This window comes from Cibotium barometz, chromosome 55 (assembly GCF_041138505.1).
Source record: "Cibotium barometz isolate CiBa-2024 chromosome 55, ASM4113850v1, whole genome shotgun sequence".
Classification (NCBI taxonomy): Eukaryota; Viridiplantae; Streptophyta; class Polypodiopsida; order Cyatheales; family Cibotiaceae; genus Cibotium; species Cibotium barometz.
Window position 1 is genome coordinate 13249265 of NC_141100.1, and position 19914 is coordinate 13269178.

The 19914-nt window shown below is 44.8% G+C and overlaps 1 protein-coding gene across 3 annotated transcripts; it reads left to right on the forward strand.

Moving 5' to 3' along the window:
* Positions 1-2526: 2526 nt before the first annotated feature.
* Positions 2527-18509, forward strand: LOC147607389 (uncharacterized). 3 transcript variants are annotated; one of them, XR_015264687.1, is made up of 16 exons: positions 2527-3382; positions 11956-12358; positions 12465-12642; positions 12813-12952; positions 13043-14024; positions 14163-14263; positions 14356-14500; positions 14650-14718; positions 14808-14853; positions 15206-15666; positions 15799-15878; positions 15987-16122; positions 16235-16418; positions 17099-17181; positions 17535-17932; positions 18137-18509. XR_015264687.1 is itself a non-coding variant. In XM_086790385.1 (15 exons), the coding sequence occupies exons 1-15, from the start codon at positions 3274-3276 to the stop codon at positions 17655-17657; spliced, it is 3240 nt and encodes a 1079-aa protein (XP_086646511.1). In that variant the 5' UTR covers positions 2527-3273; the 3' UTR covers positions 17658-18007. The 3 variants fall into 3 exon arrangements, 1 of the variants encoding a protein (XP_086646511.1); XM_086790385.1 differs by lacking the exon at positions 18137-18509 and having other exon boundaries at positions 17535-18007; XR_015264688.1 differs by lacking the exon at positions 18137-18509 and having other exon boundaries at positions 2825-3382; positions 16235-16551; positions 17535-18007.
* Positions 18510-19914: the final 1405 nt, after the last annotated feature.

Sequence of the window (19914 nt, forward strand, 5' to 3'; positions counted from 1 at the left end):
GTTTGTGAGCATGTGGAGGGGGGGACCCCCCATGCTCACAAACTTTGGTCACACTCCTCCCCCATATGCTCGCATTTGGTCACCATCGAATGATGTTTGGGTACAATGGCATTAGGAAGAGAGGAATTTTTCATGGCCTCTCGAGCACTAAGAAACTTGAAAATTGCACGGGACACTACTTGACTTAGCGAACATCGTCCAATGGTAACCAAACTTTGCGATCCTCCCCACATGCTTGTAAAGTTTGATCACCATATTGGACGATGTTTGGGTATGATGTCATGGGGAAGAGCGGGGTTTTCCATGGCCTCTCGAGCACTAAGAGACTTGAAAATATGTTACTATCCGCTTCAACCTCTCCTAGAATCACATTCACAAGAGATTACCTTAGCAGGCTATAACCATTGTAGGGATATTTCCAATGGCCGAGCTTGTAACCCTCGAGCTCTCCAAGCTCCACACCTCTTTGGGTAGCAATTTTCATCACTATTTCTCATGAGCTTTGTCACACCATCATGTTGGCTACGGGTCCTCATCCCTCCTCTCACCTCACAACACTTATACAAGCTTACTAGCATGCATTAGAGAAGGTATCCAAGCTCCACACCTCTTTGGGTAGTAGTTTTAGTCATTGTTTCTCATGAGCTTTGTTACACCGTCATGTTGGACTACGGGTCCTCATCCCTCTTCTCACCTCACAACACTCCAAGCTCCACACCTCTTTGGGGTAGCAGTTTTCATCATTGTTTCTCATGAGCTTTGTCCCACCATCATGTTGGACTACAGGTCCTCATCCCTCCTCTCACCTCACAACACTCATACAAGCTTACTAGCATGCATTAGAGAAGAAGATTAGAGAGAGAATTAGTAAGAGCAAGACTTGATTACACAATGGGAGAGGATCTTGTATTATTAGAGAAAGTGACTTATATACAAGGCTATAAATGTTTATACACACTTGAACTATGGCCGACTAAGTGCCCAATGCTTGATCTCATATTACACACGTGAAGTACATTCACAAAGAATCCATTCTAGCTTGTTGCCACACACTCTTGGAGTGGGATCATCCATAAGTGTTTCGTTTGACCATTTTTGGGAGCCCGTCCAATTTATAGATTTGGACACCATTACTTCAGAGATTGATCATACATGCTTGTGATGTCTCCGTCTTTGCTATTTGAATATAGAATTACAGTGGCAACTCTTGTTAACCCCAATTTGGGTTAACATACACAAATGTTTTTCATTTGTATTGAATAAACAGAAAAGATCAAGAAGCTAAAAACAAGATGACTGAAAAGTTATACTACATATTTTTAAAATTAAATAAAGGAAATAATTTTAGATTCTTATTTATTGATGGGTAAGAAGCCTATTATGAATGGTGCATTGCTGGTTATAAGGATTATTTCATTGATATGCCTGTGGTGCTTCTAAAAGATGAGGGTCAAGGTGTTTTTATAATATTGAACCTGTGTAAAAAACATATGTTCCATTTAACTTTTACTGTGGTGCTTCTAAAAGATGAGGGTCAAGGTGTTTTTATAATATTGAACTTGTGTAAAAAACATATGTTCCATTTAACTTTTACTATTGTGAATTGTAGATTATCAAGACTTGAAACATCATCTTGATTATTTTGGTAAGAGAAATATCTTTTGTGAGGAGAGACAAACGTAGAGAGAGAGGGAAAAAAGGCAAATTATTATAGATTCATTTTTTTGAATATTTTCCTTTTTAGTGCAAATAAGACATATTACTTGCTCTTGGAGAAGGTTAGCCAAAAACATAATATTCAAGGATCACCAAAAACTAAGGTATCGCCTATTAATGGAAAATTCATGTATCATTGTCATAATATGGTAAAGCTTCCAGCCCTTTACACCATTTGAATGTTGAGGACAAACCTTTCATTGCAAAAAAAATCACTTCTATTATGTTTTTCCCCGATTAAATTTAGTCTTTGACCTTACTTGAATGTACATATAAAAGTAGTACAGTTCATTCAAATGTTTAAAACTTTGGTCAATGTAACAAAGAAAAATATTTCATTGAAATTCATGTAGTATATCCTTTATCCACTAGGAGTGATGCATTTTGACCCCCTTCCCTCCTAAAAGTCCCCCCCTTCGTCCCTCAAGCTTGTTGAGCAATGAGAACCCTTCCCTTGTTGAAAAGGGCACATGTTTGGGTTGATTACCCTTTACAAGAAGAAGTTTGGAGGTTTCGTGAAACTTCCTTAATGAAGTACCTCTCATAATAGACGAGCTTGAGTTTTTGCTTGACTAACTTGCAAGCATCAAATTGTTGGAGTATCATTAAGCTTGGGAGTGCCTAAAACATTAAATACATTTTCCAATCTCAAGCAATACACATATTAATATAAGCTTCAACAAGTAGGTGTCCCTTTCAACTTTTAACTAAAATTAACGGACTTCACGTTTGCCTATCTTTGTAATTTGATTTCCATTGACTAAAGAAAGTTAAATTATTATAAGTCCTTATGTACTCTTTCACTAAATTGTTTAAAGATTTTTTAAATCATTATAAGTCCATATGTAAGCTTTTATTAAGGTCCTTTCTTGAGCAACTGTACTAATTAGTCTCCCACCCTAACCAACTATACAAGTCCATATCATAATCAATCACTAATCAAGCTTTCCCACCCTTTCATTGTCATTTGTCCTCAATGTCCCTACCTTGGGGTGCCCATTAGAATTAAGTCCTTTGTTAATTTTATCAACCTTGGCTTCTAACCATCCAAGTAAATACTAATCAAGCTTTTCCCATGTAATAAATTCCAATCAATCTTAGTTTTTCTATTGTACTAAATCATTTGTTAAGTTTGCCTACCATGACTTAGGCTCGGTTTTCCAACTACTTGATTATATTAGTAGTTAAGCTAGGCTATGCTGTTTTTGAATCACTCTGCTCATTCATCATCATCACCATCAATATTTTTTGAGATCGTCCAGCTCTGAATTTTGTCATTTTTGGTGGTTTTGGAGGAGCACCCACGTCAAGTGTTTGGGAAAGGCGGGGTTGGCATAGACAGGAAGGTACAGAAGGCGAAGTGGGCACAGCAAAGCAAGGGCGGGGTTCTCTCTCTCCACACACACACACACACACACACACACACACACACACACACACAAAAGGGGGATACGCGCGGTCTTCTGTACAGGCAGAGAGACAGTGGATGAGTGGCAGGTTGGATGAGCAATTCGATGTTCTTGGGCTCGCAAGAAGCAGGCAGAAAAGAAGCAGAGGATGACGAGGAGGCGGAAGATGGAGAGAGTGCAGGACCTTGTGGAGGAGGCCAAGAGGCGCACCATCCTCTGGGTCATCTTCATCTTCGGCTTAGCTTACTTGCTCTCATGTAAGCCCCCCCGTCCTTACCTAGATCTCTTCTTTCTCGGTTTTTCTTGCGTACGTAGCCTCTCTTTCATTGTCAATTTGAACCCATTTCTTATCGCTGAAAAGTTCTTCAATCAGAAACTAAGAGGAGTGATCCTTGCACAGTTTTTGTAAGATTACTTGGCTCTTTATCAACCCTAAGCTAGTGGGTTCTCACTCAAAGCATTACGCTAGAGGATCCTGACCTAATCTAGGTCTCAGATGAAACTCTATCCTTGTTTTTTTTTGTTTTTTTTGAGAGAACATTGTATTTATTTAGTGGTAGGCAACATCATTGCAGCCAGAGCTGGGCTTGAACTCATTCAAACCTATCAGTGTAACCATGTTTATCAAAACAAAGAAATTTGTTAGTAAATATATTTATCGGGAAAGTTAAGATGTAAAACAAGAACCCATCGTCGTATCGAGCAATTTCAATTGTCTGCTTCGACCCCAGCTGAGCAAAGGATGCCGGAGGCTGAACAGAAACTTTTGCGTGTGGAAGTCTGCTATTGTTTTGGAAATCAACTATGGTGATTAGAAGATACTGAGAGGTGGTTGAATGAGGGAGGCTAGTGTGCTGAAAGGCTCTCCAAAGAAGTGCATATGCTGGCAGTGGGCCACTGCTAAGTAGCTGATTGCTGGCTGCAGTTGGCTGACAAGTATTTAGGGTGGAATTCTGGATTTTGCTGGCCTTGGTGTTGCAGTCTGCTTGTCTCGCTCGTTGCTGTTGCTGTGTGACAAATTTTCTCTTCCCTTCATTGCCCCATTCTTATGGATCCAACACCGTAAGTTTAATAATCTAGGGGATCATACATGACTACTAATTTGACATAATTTATCCACTTAAACCCACAAGCACACTTGAATACTTGACACCACATTGGGACTGAAATGGCCCTTCCCCCCCTTGGAATTTGTCGTATTACCAAGGAGTATTATCTGCTACAAGCTTTGAGAGGTCCAAAATATCCAGATGCCTTTAGATCCAAAGATTCCATCAAGCATGGAAGATCTCCACAAAATATCCGTGATGACCTCACTTCCCAAATGAATACATGCAAAGAGAAACAGTCCCATAAGCTGTCAACAGTCTTGAATTAGTTCGGAAAGGCATAAAAAGCTTGAAAATTGTCTGGAAAAGCCAATATATGCCTGAAAACAGCCATTTCAAAGCTGAATAGCAATATTTCAGATTGTGAACCCTTATATGGGTACATTTGTACAGTGTATATGGTCCGCACCGTTGATCGTACAGTTTGTACGGCGTTCGTACAATGCTCATATAACCCCGAAATTTGCTGTAAATCTGATTTCCAGCCTTGAAAACCTAAAACAGCTTGCTTTTAGCTTTTCCTCGCATGAAAGTGTGCTGGAACTCCTTGTATAGTTATGGTATGTCTGCGACTAGCCCGAGGAGGGGGTGACCCTTGGGGGTAGTCGACCGGCCTCCTTGCAAGCATCACGCTCTTGTTGTGTTCAAATCACCTCCCAAATCACCTTTTTTTTTTTCCGAGAAAAGATCCTTTCATTAGTTATATAAAAACGCCCGTAGGGCTACAAAAGATCCTCTCCTGCTCACAAGAAAAACAGAGTAGTGAACAAAGCAAGGCAGCCCGGGAGACTCTCCCTAGGTGCTGAAAAGTACAAGCATCAGTACAAAGAACTGAGGGGCTAAATCATACAATAGGAGGGGGGAAAAGCCAAACAGGTGGCCTGTAATGCCAACGGGGGGATCCCGCGTGTAGGGTATAGAAGGGGCCGTTGCGCCAGGTGGTGTGAAAGGCCTGGCGCCGCAAGATCGCCTCATCCGAGTCGCCCCGGATGCGGTCATACTGTCCTCGCAGGGTGTGGATCAACTCCTGCCAAATCCCCCGTATAGTCTCTGCTGGTGGCTCCAGTCTCCCCTCAAAGGCCCTGAAACATCGGGCCCTCCAGGTGAACCAGATGGTGAGGCTGCTGAGGAGCTCCCATCGTAAATCCCTCTCCCGTGTCCAGCTGGCGGATGAGAAATCCGGTGACGGAACAAGGCGAGGCTGGCCCCTAATGAATCTGATGGCCTGACTGTCCTGCTCCATCTCATAGCCCATAGCAGGCCCTGACGAAGTCGACCAAGCAGCGGCACCCCATGTAAACATACCCTCTGGAGAGTGGGGGGCCAGAATACGCAGCATCCGCAGCCAAATCTGCTGAGCCTGAGGGCAATCCCATAGGCAATGTCTCTGTGTCTCCATAGGGTGGCTGCATCGGACGCAGGCCGCCGGAAGACCGCTGTAGACAAGCGAGGTGCCAACTGCTGAGCCCTTGTGGGCGACCCGCTGGAAAGTCGAGATCCTGCGGGCCTGTCGACTAGCCCAGAGCCGGGCCCAAAAATCCTCCAGGAACTCCTGTGAGAGTCCCTGTAGCCGCCAGTGCCCCGCTACAGCTGGAGAGACCATCCTCCTCGTCGTCAAAATATGCTGCCCCAGCCGAACAGTATACTGGAAAAAGGTGATCTCTGTGGCCTCAAGGGATGCATAAGGATCATGCCACTCGTACTCCCCAGGGTCCCACTGTAGCCGGGCCAAGGGGCGCGCTGCATATGCCCATATGCGCCAATCCGGGAGCACATCTGCAGGGTCTGGGTCAATATGCCACTTCCGAGAAGCGGCGGCCACTACCCGTATCCTCTGAAAGGTGCACTCTGCAACCAAAGGCGACTCCACCTCCACTCTCTGAAGTCTGCCCTCATCCTGAATCTCATAGTAGAGGCATCTGCCATCCTCGGTGCAAGCTCTGACAGCAATCAGGATCTCCAACTGTGTAAAGGCTCCCATCCACCGTGGGGCCACTAGCTCGATAGGCGTGAACCCTGGCTACGAGGTGTGGAATACAGAGCCGCCACCCCTCTAATCCAACCTGGCTCAAAGCCCAGGCGAAGCATAGTGCCCTCTAAGAAACCCCAATCGACTCTATCGTATGCCTTCTCAAAATTGAGAAGCATCACGACCAAGTCCTCACCAAGAAATCTAGCTCAGGCCGTCGCCTCCCAGAAGGTGAAGATGTTGTCAAGGATACTGCGCTCCTTGACGAATCCTGTCTGGGTAGCATGAATCAACTCCCCCAGGAAGGGTTAGATCCTCAAACTCAAGGCCTTTGCTAAGACCTTGTAGACAGTATTGAGGATCGTAATAGGTCTCCAATGTCGAATATCATCTGATACTCCCTCCCCCTTGGGGATAAGAAAGATCAAACCCTCTGAAAAGCTCTGTGGCATCACCCCAGTGTCCAAAACATACTGAAAGCCCTTGCGGAGGCCTGGCTCCAAAAGGTCTCAATAGCGCATAAAAAAGGCAGGCGTCAGTCCGTCCTCCCCTGGGCAACTATGTCGCGGCAGGACCCTCAAGGCCTCAGCAAGCTCAACCTCTGAAAGAGGCGCACCAAGAACTGTACGCATACGATCCGTGACCCTCCTCTGCACATGGGCCCCCACAGTCTGTCTGCAAGCATCCTGATCCTCAGTGGCTGACTCCGCTGAAAGCAGGTCTCTATAGAATCCAGTGGCAATGGCTCTGATCTCCCCGGGCTCAGTAGCTAGGTTCAGTAGCTACCGATCCATCCGGCCTCCCAAGCTGACGGACTCCTGCATAGCGGGGTCCAGTAATCTCAAAAAACTCCCCAGTCACTCTATCACCAAGCTGCGTCCACTGAGAGGCGTGGCGACGATAGTAAAACTCATGTCTCTGCTCCTTTGCCTCTCTAACCTCCTGGCGTGCCTGGCTCAGCTGGGACGCCACCCACTCACATGCAGGCCACATGCAGGCTGCTGCTCCTGAAGGCGCTGAAGCGAAGCAAGGCTGCGTCTCAGCTGCCGATGCTCCCACTCGCGAATCTCTCCCAGCCGTGTCAAAGCTGCAGCGTGCAGAAAAGAGCTAAGCTTGATGAGTCGCTGGGCACACTGGCCTGCTGCATCTTGGTCAGAGCACTTACTATCATGCCAGATCCTCTCAATGTCCTTAGCGAGACTAGGATCTGTAAGTACTCTCTCTGGGATCCTCAATTGCAAGCTGGGCTCCCGTGTCCTCTCCTCAAATGTCAAGATAACTGGCGCATGATCTGAAAATGAGGTGCCAGCGAGAATGCCGACGGAGCCCCCTCGCTCCCCTAACGAGTCACCCACATAAAAGCGATCAATCCGTGATAGATTAGTCCCTCCTTGCCGGCGATCCGACCGAGAGAAACTAAGACTGTCCTGAGAGCGGGAGAAGGCCCCATGCTGCCATGCATCAGTGATCCTCAGTGACATGCAAAACCCTCTGTGCCGTGCACTGTAACATGACTGCCTCCCACCCTATCGGCCGGGTCCTCAAGCATGTTGAAGTCTCCCCCGACACACCAATGTGCGGCCTCTGGCAATGCATCCGTAACCTGGGTCCAGAACTCTGCTCTGGCACTAGCATGGTTGGGCGCATAGACGTTGAGCACGCCCAATAGCTCATCATGCATCCTCATAATGACATACTGTGCTCTACCTAGCACAATGATCCCTTGATCCACAATGGCCTACTGCCATACATCTGCAATGACCATGCATACTCCTCCCTGTCCACCCAAAGGACCAAACCCTGCAGACCAAAAGGTGTCCCATCTACCAGGCATCACCGAACCATATCTCCGGATCCTGCTCTCACCCAAGTGGTGCTCTTGTATCATCAAAATATCAATGCTGCCACCAACCAGGCATCTCTGAAGCTCCTGCCTCAAGCAACCACGATAGCGTATAAAATGTGCTCCGCCAAGGCCCCGTACATTCCATGAGATGACCCTCATGGATGACCTGCTGAGGTGGATGCTGTCTCAGCCGTACTGCGGGCCTTCGCTAACGGCTTGGATGGAGAGTAGTCCCCATCCGAGCAGTTGCGAATCTGCCCACCCGGTGTACTGCAAGAATCACGGATCAGGCACCAGTGGCTGTGACCCATGGCGATTGCCTCTTCTTTCTTTCACCCCACCTAGTGTCTAGGGAGGAGTGGGTAATCCCTGGGTAACTACTTGCAGCCTTTCCATTGTAAATTCAAGAGGAGGATCCATGGCTTCTACACCGACTGTCATCTCATCATCCATTCCTCAACCTCCCAAGGAATCCATCTTAAATGAAACCAATTATCTTGATTGGGCACTATAGATGAAGACTCTTCTTCAGTATCATCGGCTATGGGGTATTGTCTCTAGTACTAATGCTTCTCCCGATGCTACTTCTCCTCAAGTTGAGATTGATGTTGGGTTGGTAAAGATGCAAGGGCTTATGCCTTAGCTTCTTTAACATAAAACCCTCTATTGCTCGTCAATTTGATGACAATGATGAGGAAACTATAGAAGAATTATTGGATACCATCCAGAGGAGGTATCACCATGAGAACTCGGCTCAGAAGGTAGCCTTGGAGAATCAGCTCTCCAACTTGAAGATCGCCGATACTGCTAACATCATGGATTTTGTTCTGGAGTTCATAACCATTCAGAAGTTGTTGGTCTCTTTGGGGAGCAAAGCTATTGACGAGGACTTCCAGAGGAGGTATCACCATGAGAACTCGGCTCAGAAGGTAGCCTTGGAGAATCAGCTCTCCAACTTGAAGATCGCCGATACTGCTAACATCATGGATTTTGTTCTGGAGTTCATAACCATTCAGAAGTTGTTGGTCTCTTTGGGGAGCAAAGCTACTGACGAGGACTTTGTCAATTGGCTCCTCGCCAAATTGCCCAAGACTTTCTCTGTTTTTGTGATACTAGATCACTTCTTCCTTCTACTCCTGATCTACATACCATTGTTGGCATGCTTCAGGATAGGGCCATGAGAAAGAAGACCAGCCAGGGTACTTCCGAGATCCTTCTTTAGGCTAAGGGCAAAAGCAAATGGTAGTCCAAGGTTTCCATGAGTAACAAAGGTGACCACAAATCTACCAACAAGCCCTCTCATAAAGAGCTTACTTGTCATTATTGTGTTCTCAAAGGCCGCATTCAGCCTGATTGTCGTAAGAAGAGAGAAGGCGGTTCTGCTAGGAAACCCTCCAATCAAATCTCTTCATCCACCAACCAAACTCAAAAATCCTCTTCCACCAAGGAGAGAGTCTTCATCAGTATTGAGGAGCTTCCCTCTTACTTTCCAGTTCCTTTCATCTCAAGTCTTACGGATTGGGTGGTTGATAGTGGGTGTACTACTCACATGACTCCTGATAGGACCATTCTTCATGACATTCGTCCTAGCTCTTTGACGGTGTCCATTGGTGATGCTTCTAACTTAGAGGCCTCTTCGGTTGGTAATGTGTGACTTAACTCTTCCTTGGGCGAGCCTTCTACCATTATGGATGTGCTTCATGTTCCCAAGCTCTCCATCGCAATCTCCTCTCAGTTTTTTGGATTGTGGAGAAAGGATATGGTGTCTATTTTGACAATTCCGTCCTCGAGATCATCGACACCAGCACCTTGTACATTGTTGCCACAGGTATCCAGGAAGGTGGTCTTTATCCGTTGAAGCACTTTGGAGGCTTTTTGACCGAGTCCCAATCTCATTTGCTGCAACTTCTTCATAGCTATCATGCCTTGGTATGTCATGTGCAAGACGTGCATTGGGTAATCCCAGTGCTAATCTTGAAGGGGCAACAAGATAAAGAACCAGATAGAACTAGAGTTTGGAGCATATGTTGCTGATATGGGAAGGAAAGGACTAGTGGAGGACAATGGGATGCTGTCGGCCAGCCCATACAGACTTAGTACCAGTCGGCTGCAGCTTGTCCAGATGTTTTGTCTAGGATTTGGCCAACCAGCAGACGGCTAGTCCACTTGTAGTTCCCAATGCCTATAAAAGGCACGGTTGAGTCTACCCTGCATCTCCGGAGGTTTGACAGAAACTTAGTACGAAGGGCTTTGTGTGAATATATGCTCTTATGTGTGTATGTGTGTGTGTGTGTGTGTGTGTGTGGAATGCGTGTGAGAGCATGTCTTGATACAGAGTTCTACACCCACTATTGGGCACTGATGACGTTAGTGGGGATGTTGTAGTATCTAGTCCATACTATGCATAATGGAGTTGATAGTTATATAGTCTTGTGGGTTGACTACCATGAGTATATAACATGCACGTTCCTAAAAGGTGAATTTGGACATGTTCCTGGATTCATCTAGGTATATATAGATTAGGCTTTACACCTTTTCTAGAAGGCAGCCAAGGGCTGCAAGATTGTACTACCTTTTTGTACATTATGAATATAGTGAATGTGAGGGAAAAGGGACGAAAGGACCAGATGTACGTGAGATTAGAGCAAAACAACATAGCATGAAATGGGTGAGTGAGTGTATATATGATGGTGAGTGAAAATATGTACAAGAGCCCTTTGATGTGAGGTGACTTTGAGTAGAAGAAGACCAGTGCAGAAGCAAAGACGATGTTGGAGCTGAAGCACGGTCGGTGACAAAGGCTCGTGTCGATGTGAGGCAAGGCAATCCGTCAGGTGGTCGGTGTCGAAGGCTCGCGTTGGTGGATGCAGAGGCACTCCGAGGTGGTAGTGAGCAGCGGAAGGGATGCAGACTTTGGTGACAAGGGTGCTGTGGTACTTGAGTGATGATGAAGAGCAGAGAGGGTTGCCGTCTTGAGTGGTGCAAGCTCTGGTGACAAGGGTGTTGCAATACCTGAGGGGTGGTGAGGAGCAGAGAGGAGGGATGCTGTCCCGAGTGGTGGTGGTGCAAGATCTGGTGACAAGGGTGCTGCAATACCTGAGGGGTGGTGAGGAGCAGAGAGGAGGGATGCTGTCCCGAGTGGTGGTGGTGCAAGATCTGGTGACAAGGGTGCTGCAATACCTGAGTGATGGTGAGGAGCAGAGAGGGTGGCTATCCTGAGTGGTGTCGATGGTGAAGATAAGTAGAGAGGGCTGCTGTCCCGGTGATGTGAGATGGTGAGCAGAGAGTGGGCTGCTGTCCCAAGATAGGTATTGGTGATAAAACGCTGAAGTGCTGTACTGTGTAGTAGAGAGTGGGCTGCTGTCCCATGAGCTGAGGAAAAATGCTGAAGTCCTCTACTATAGCAGAGAGTGGGCTGCTGTCCCAAAGTGTGGCCTGATATAAAACACTGATGTAGCAGAGAGTGGGCTGCTGTCCCAAGGTGTGGCCTGATGCAAAGACCCACAAAACAAGAAATAAAACCTAAAAATCCAGAAAAATACCCTTTTTAGGGCTGGATAAAATACTGTTTTCACACATTGAATACTCAGCTATCTCTCTCTCTCTCTCTCTCTCTCTCTCTCTCTCTCTCTTTTGTATCTCTGTGTGCGTTTTGCAACAGCTTGTTCCAGGATGGTGTTTAGGGCTGAAAGAAGACTCCTAGAGCTTCCGTGTGTGACATTGGTATTAGCGCTTCAGGCTGGTTTTGAGATATCGTTGCTGCCATGTCCCACCGAAAAGTGTTGGCAATTCATTATCAGAGCCTAGAGGAGAATTTTGCAATACTAAATTATTCATTGGAACTTATTTGTGTTTGCTTTGTGCATATCATGCTAATTTTTTTTTTGGGGTTGGTATGTTTTGCAGTGAGCAGCAATTTTATGTGCCTCAACATCCCTGTTGCAATGCTGATACTAGCTGCTGTGCGTTATTTGTCTTTCGATCTGGAGATCCGCAAAAGGGTCGAGGCACGACACATCCCTTCTCAGCTCTCACATTTGCTGAAGCATCAGATATCTCGCAATGATCCACTCCTTTGTTCTCCACCTTTATCCACCAAATGGAGAAGGAAAATTGATTCACCTGTGGTGGAGGCTTCCATTGATGACTTCACACACCGCATTGTGCAGGAGTTTGTTACAGATCTGTGGTTCTCATCACTCTCACCAGATCAAGATGTTCCACAGCAGATACGAGCTCTTATCAATGATATTTTTGGAGAAGTCGCACAGCGGGTCAAGCACATCAACCTGATCAATCTGATGACAAGGTGCAATGCACACCGAACACATGTATCAGTAGTATACTTGAAATGCTTCACTCTATGGTTTGTTTGGGGGGTGATGGATTGTGACTAGTTGTTTTTAAGGCTGCAGGGATCTTGTGGATTTGGTGGGTAATCATTTAGATCTTTTCAGACAGACAAAAGCAACCATTGGTGTTAAACTCTTTGAGACTCTTTCAACTGAAGACCGAGAGGAAAGATTGAAACTAGTTTTAATGAAGAAAAACCAGTTGCATCCTGCTCTTCTGTCACCAGAGTTTGAGTGCAAGGTAACCAATTGGCTACCTGTATGCTGTCCTCTAGTTTCAACCTATCCTGTGCTGCACCACCTATCGCCTCTCTTGACACACGGATGTGATCTGCTCAATACACCTCTTGATTTACACGACTTGTTTTTGATTACTTTTATTCTAGGGCTTGACAAATGCTCTTTTGCCAGGTTCTACAACAATTAATGAGTGGAGTGGTTGCTATCCTTTTAAAACCGCAAGATGCACAATGTGCTCTCCTCAGAGGGTTGGCACGGGAATTATTAGCATGTGCGGTTTTGCGGCCCATCATGAATTTTGCGAGTCCTGGGTTTGTATACTTTACACTGGTTTTCTGAAGCTTACTGTTCTACGGAAGCAATGCCAATTGTTTGCTGAACTGATTGTGCTGTTTTCGCAGTTTCATTAACAAGGCCATTGAAAAAGCAACAGCTTCAGCAAAGGAGAAGTCTCAGAGTAACAAATCTGAGAGAGGAGCAACGGATGGAAGTTTGAATGGGAAGTCTTCCAAAGAAGGCAGCTCAAGGGCTTCAAGACATTCAGAAAGTGAGAATCAAAGTGAGCACAACCGGGATGCCAGCAAGACATCTATGTCTTCAATAGATTTCCTAGGAAAACAAGGGGACTGGGCCCAAGTTCTTGAGGCTGTGAGTAAAAGGAGGACCACCACGCTTGCTCCTGAGAATCTAGACAATCTTTGGGCAAAAGGGCGGAACTACAAGAAAAGGGACTTGGAGAGGACTTTGGCAAAACCAAATCAGATGACTCCCTTGATTGTTCCTCCCCGGACAAGTAGTGAAATACCGGCAAGATTATCTCTGGAAAAGCACAACCTAAAGCCTGCTGTCAAGGGCTCTTCTGTAATGTCTGGAGCACCCAAGATAAATCAGGATCTGCAGCTAGGGGGTAATGCAAAGCTTGGAATCCGTGGACAGTCTTTTGAGCTGCCGAAGCTGGACAAAAGGCATGAGCCTGTTTTGAGCAATCCACTTCATGGATGCAGTTTGATTCGAGGGGGGGGTGCCTATAGTGGTGCCTCTCAGAACTACGGGACCTCTGAATTGCAGGTTGGGAAACATCCATCGGCAAATACGATGATCACAGACACTCCTTATGAGCACGAGGATCAGCTTCTGGATGAGCCCCTTGGAATGAAGTTGCATTATCCACAATCCAGAAGCTCAAACGGCTTGGATGGCTGGCAGAAACTGAAAAAATCTGCCATTAATCAAGATGGCAGTCTGAACTATTGGGACAACCCAGGAATACAGCTTTCTACAGGCAGTGTTCAGCTTGACCAAGTCTCAGACTGGCTCAATGATCCTCATGGAATAAGCGGACAAAATGTAGCCTATTCGGCTGCCTCCAAACTGAATTGTTGGGTGAGAAGAGTTGTAAAATACATCAATAATCAAAATAACTGGAAAGATGTGTTGCCATGCTTTGTAGCAACCCATGTTGTTGTTACTATCAGACTTCCAGTCTGTGTTAGTCATTGACTTCCTGCAGCTCGTTCGCAGGTAGTTGGAGCTCATTTACAGAAGATGTCATCCAATACTTTTGCTGTTTATTCAATTGCTGTGACTGATTCCGACAACAACACATGGTTTGTGGAAAGAAGGTATTATTGATTTTTTGAAATTTTAAATGTTATAATTTTGTTTTTAATTTGAAAGATTCAAGCATAAGTATTTTTGTGGGTGCCTGCTATAGGTTTCGCAATTTTGAGCAGCTCCATCGAAATCTTCGTGATTTGCCACAGTATAATCTTCAGTTGCCTCCGAAAAGGATTTTGTCATCAAGTTTGGATGATGCCTTTGTCCGTGATCGATGCATTTTGCTGGACAAATACTTAAAAGTGAGTTCCTTTTTATGTTCAAACAGGTGCTCCTTCAGTGTAAGGGTTTTATGTTCTTTACATTGCACACACGCATGTGGTTCATCACACTGAAGTTAAAAATACTTTTTAACCTGAGCCTTATGTTTTTCAATTTCTTATGGTAACAGGATTTGCTCTCCATCCCAAGTATTGCAGAATTGCATGAAGTATGGGACTTTTTGAGCGTCACTTCAAAGGTACTTTTTGGATATTGCTGTGGATTTCAAATGTTTTTCCAGAGCATAGCGTTCTTTAGAGATGAATTGATCTGTCGTTTTTTTGGCAGAAATATGCTTTCTCCAAGTCTTCTTCAGTCATAAAAACCATAGCAGGTATCGGTTTGCCGAAAGTGTGTATATGTTCTCTCGCAATGGTGATCAAGTTTAGTTGTCTTTACGTGTCAAATAATTGTGGCTGGGCGATCACGGTGGTCGGTGTTACTCCCTGTTTATTACCTGCCATCCCCTGCCCATCATAAGATGTGTCATTTTTTCAATAGGCAAGGGATGGTGTATAAAGACCCTTAGACTTGTTACAGATATCCCCTTCCACAGGCAGCACATCCTAACTGCCCCCTGCCAAGATTGCCTGTCCAACCCCAGGCCCATGGGACAGGCGGGGGGATATCTGTATCCAGCCTAAGTATAGCCGATTTTTATTTTTAACTAGGTTTGGTTTGGACAGTGAATGTTGATGATGCTGTCGATGATATGGTTCGGCAACTGAAAGGGGTCTCGGATGGTATTTTTCGCCAGCTTGGTGCCCCACCATCACCTCCAAGGGACAGGACATTTCCATATGCTACTGGAGATACTTTCAAGAGTTCATCAGAAGCACCTTCTGGCAGCTACTTGTCCTACTTGGAAAGAGAGAGATTAGAGCATTTTTCGGATGATGAGTCTGGTGGGCTTCCAGATGTTGCTGAAGAGGAAGGTGTCCGTTTAGTGGAGGGCTGGCATTCTGACAGTGAATTGCAAGTGCCTGACTCCAGAGCCAACACCTTTTCACAGCGGCGTGTGTCGGAGTATGAAAAGAATGATCACTTGACAAACAAAAGGATCAAAAGAGTAGGCTCGGATTTATTGCTAGAAGAGTCTATGGGGGGATCGGAGGCCTTTGAGGATGATCTAGCAGTCCCTCCTGAGGTACACTATATGCCTGCTTTGCCAAAAAACCACTTCCATCTTTACATCTTTATGTGGTGACAAGAATGCGCATACAATGAACAAACTTAAGAGGGCTTTGCTTTTAATTATGTTTTAATTTACTTTGGGCAGTGGACACCTCCAAAATTGACCTTACCTTTGCTGAATTTGGTAGATGGTGTCTTCCAGCTACAACGTAGGGGTTGGTTAAGGTTAGTTTTTGGAAGCAATTTATTAGATGGTTAATCGCCATTAAAGGAAACATGTATAAAAAAGTATTCATGCATGTGGCATCAAAACTCTCTTATGGGCTTGCACAGACGTCAAGTATTCTGGATGGCAAAACAAATATTGCAGCTGGGTATGGGGGATGCTGTGGATGACTGGCTGGTTACCCAAGTGCAGTGGCTTAGAAGAGAAGATGTTGTGGCATCATCTATAAGATGGGTTCAGGAGGTATGGGTTTATAATAATCCTAGTTTGTAAGTGATTAATGACTGATGGTTTGCTCCAACTTTCTTTGGGTTGTGTGAGACAAGGTCATTTTACTGTCAATGTTTTTTTGCAGGTTCTTTGGCCGGGAGGTGTCTTCATCACCAAAGCAAAAAAAGACGATAATGTTTCTGTATCAGCCAGCACTTCGAGTAAAGTTACAAAGCAGTTGGTGCACAAGGGATTGGATCAGTCTGCATTTTTCGAGTCACAACTAGAGGCTTCACGTTGTGCACGTGCAGTGTATGAAGTTCTTGTTGGTAAGTGTTGCTTGGGGTTAGTTTTTGAAGGAAAGTGAATGATTGGTGCACAAGGAATTGGATCAGTCTGCATTTTTGGAGTCACAACTAGAGGCTTCACGTTGTGCACGTGCGGTGTATGAAGTTCTTGTTGGTAAGTCTTGCTTGGTGGTCAGTTTTTGAAGGAAAGTAAGTGATTTGAATTAGATGACAAACACGATGATGCATAGATGTTTGTGGGTGGCTGTGGAAGAAGAAGCAGTACATTGGTAGAATAGCAAATGTTTATGTATGTATGTGTGTTCATACATACATGTCTACCTAACCTACCTACATGTGCATAGATACATAGATACAAGCGCATACAGGTACACGTTTTTCCATCTCCAGGTATTATTTCTTTCATCTGTAGTCCAACTCACTTTCACAACTCTTAACAGCGTATTGAAGATGTGCTACACATCTGTTAGCGATGCATAAGCAACACGTGGCTCAGTTTTTAGTGTTGGCTAACCCTTAAGCTATACATGCACAAGTGTTGACCCTCATCTAAATTATTTTGAATATCTGTTTTCCCCAAGTCTACACGGAGAGCATGGTCTTGTGTCAAAGGACTTTATCAAATCTTCATCTTGCATTGGGGAGGCTTTTTTTACTGCTATAACCTGTTTAACTGATCACCAAAATGTCTCGTCTGTTAGAGGGTGGTCCCGCAGCTTTGGTCAGCTTGGTTGGCAAGAAACAATACACAAGATGTGCAAAGGATATCTATTACTTCCTTCAGGTACACACGTGTACACGTCCCATGAATGTCAAATGAGTGGGTTGCATCACTGGCCTTTTGTTGTTTATTGAGCTTGGTGATGGCGTTGTTTGCTTCATGTTGCCTTGTGGGTCCAGCAGTCTAGGGTCTTTACAAACATATCCCTTACCCACCATCAGAACGAGATCCACTGGTGAGATCTCCTCTTTTATCAGGCAGGAATCCTGTCTGTAAAGACCCTTAGAAGCTGTAAAAGGGGTTAACTTGAATAATGGAAAGCCTGTGGAAGGGGCACATTTTCAGTAGGAAAATTTTAACCAATGAGTGTATACAAATTAGTTGAGGTGGTATACTTTTGTTTTTGGTTGATGCAGTCCACAGTCTTTTTAAAGCAGTTGACGTACAGTGTTCTGGAAACGCTCCTTGCGGCTACTTTCCCAGAGCTTAGTCGCCTTATCTTTGATATACGGCAAGGAACAGGTCAAGTCGTAATCTGAGAGATGGCCGGTCGTATACAACCTTATACAAGTGAACGGCGGTTGGATTAGTTAGCAAACCTGTGGTAATTGGAAAGCCTTGCTGGTCATTGGTTCTTGCAGTTTAATCTCAAGATTCCTTTAAGTGCTTGAAATTGCCCAATTTTTTTTTTGTAATGATAATAGTGGTCTGACTATCGGCTATGCAACTGTGCTAAGAGAGAACATACAGTACCATGATTTGCATAGCAAAAGACCACAAGTTCCTGCCATCTCAGAAGAGCTTCAGGATAAATGTAAGATAAATCAGGTTTTGTGAATCGTTTGTATATGACTTGTTTATATATATATAGAGTTGGGACCGGTGTGAATACTCGTGTCATCAAAAACTGTTGTTCCAAATCCATGGAATAAACAACATGCCTGTGTATCTTCTTCTTTCGAAGCTTAACTAATTTTTTATCTTCTTAGATCTCTGGTATATTGCATTCTTATACCAGGGACTTTCAATGAAAGAAGTGTAAGGACTCCTCTGCACTTCGCACTCTTGTATCATGTGATGATCAGTTACTCTTGCTATTGGGAGTGTTGGTGGAGGGAGGTGCTACAACAGTCGCGTTTGTGGTTGAGGACAGAACAAGGTGTTGCATGGATGGTTGAGAGCAACGCCAAGGTGGCCCGTGGTCAATGTGGTCGGGGCTTCTTCCAATCCAGTGATCGTATATACATTAGAGAAGAGTAATCAAGTTTAATGAAGTTCTGGCTAATAAAAGAGCACACATGTAAGACCAAAATTGAAGGCCAACAATATGTTGATGTGTTTCATTCCTGTAGTGGGGTATTTATACAAAAGATTAATGATTTAAGGCCCTACTCCTAAATATAGAGATTCCACAGTCCACATTGGCTTAAGCTCTTCGGATCACACCAAAAAACACAAAAGACCCTTGCATGTAACCCTCAAGAGTATTGCACAAAGTTTAACTGATGCACTCACCAAGCTGTCATTCAATGGCTTATTAGAGAACCCACTCAACGATTGGCCAAAGAATTCATATTCAAACCATGCTGCCCTCCAATGGTTCTTTGCGGGCATATTGGAGACCAAAAAATTGATATCCAAACCATAGTACCCTCCAATGGTTCTCTGCAGGCTTATTAAAGAACCCACCCAACACAATGGCCAAAATATTGATATCCGAGTGTTTGAAAGACCTATAAGGCTACCCACAAGTTGATTTGAGTCATTGATCGGATGTGTCAAAGTTTGGGTGTTTGATTTGCAAATACATGGGAGTTGCAGCTAAAAAGGGACTTCTGTAGATGTGCTCACTTTGCAGAAGGAATCGATCTGAAGTGGTGGTTTTTGGCCTGACAAAGGAGAGTAAAGGTTTCAAGGAGCCTTAGGAGGGGGGATGATCGGTGAAGCAGACTAAATGGCCCCCCATGTACCGACCTCTTATTATTGGTACGTGCTCTTATCAGCACGGAACAACCACAATGCATTAGTACATGGCTGTCTAGTTTAAAGAAACGTGGCTTGGCTTTGCCATCAGTACATCACATACCACTAGAATATGGCTTTTGGCTGGATTCAGCAGTGTGGCAACTTTGGGCATCAGCAACCATCTATCCAATATCCATGCACATAGTAACCAGCAGTATGTGGCAACTCTGGGCATCAGTATGTAACCATCTAATCAACATCCATGCACATACTAATGGCATTACTGGTATGTGGGCAAGCCAAAGGAGGTAGAAGGTGACAATTTTATTAAAAAGAGAAGGAACTATGCTAACAGTTAGATTGTTGGATTGATCTATATATATGTATCGAGGGTTAGTTATATTGTAGGCCCGTCGCCCTACGACTAGTCCATTTGGGCCAAATCGACTACATCATCCGATTGGAACCATATTAGACTACACATCCGAGGCATTTCGGGCTCAGTAATCCAAGGACAAGTCTCAAAAAGATCTCCTTCTATCCAATAGTGCGGCCAATCGGCCTACACTAACATGCATCCTTTAGCATGGTGCCAAGTCTACATAACCTGTCTCCTAATATCCAACAGTGCGGCCAATCAGCCTACACTAACATGCACCCCTTAGCATGGTGTCGAGTCTACATAAGGTGTCTCCCAACCATCCAGCCACATATGTGGCCAACATCCAGTGTCTAAAGTGGGGACTGACAGTAGGCCCTCGCATGCTCAATAAGACTATTCCTCATACAAGGGGCCTTACGAAATAGAGCAATACATCGTCACTTGCACAA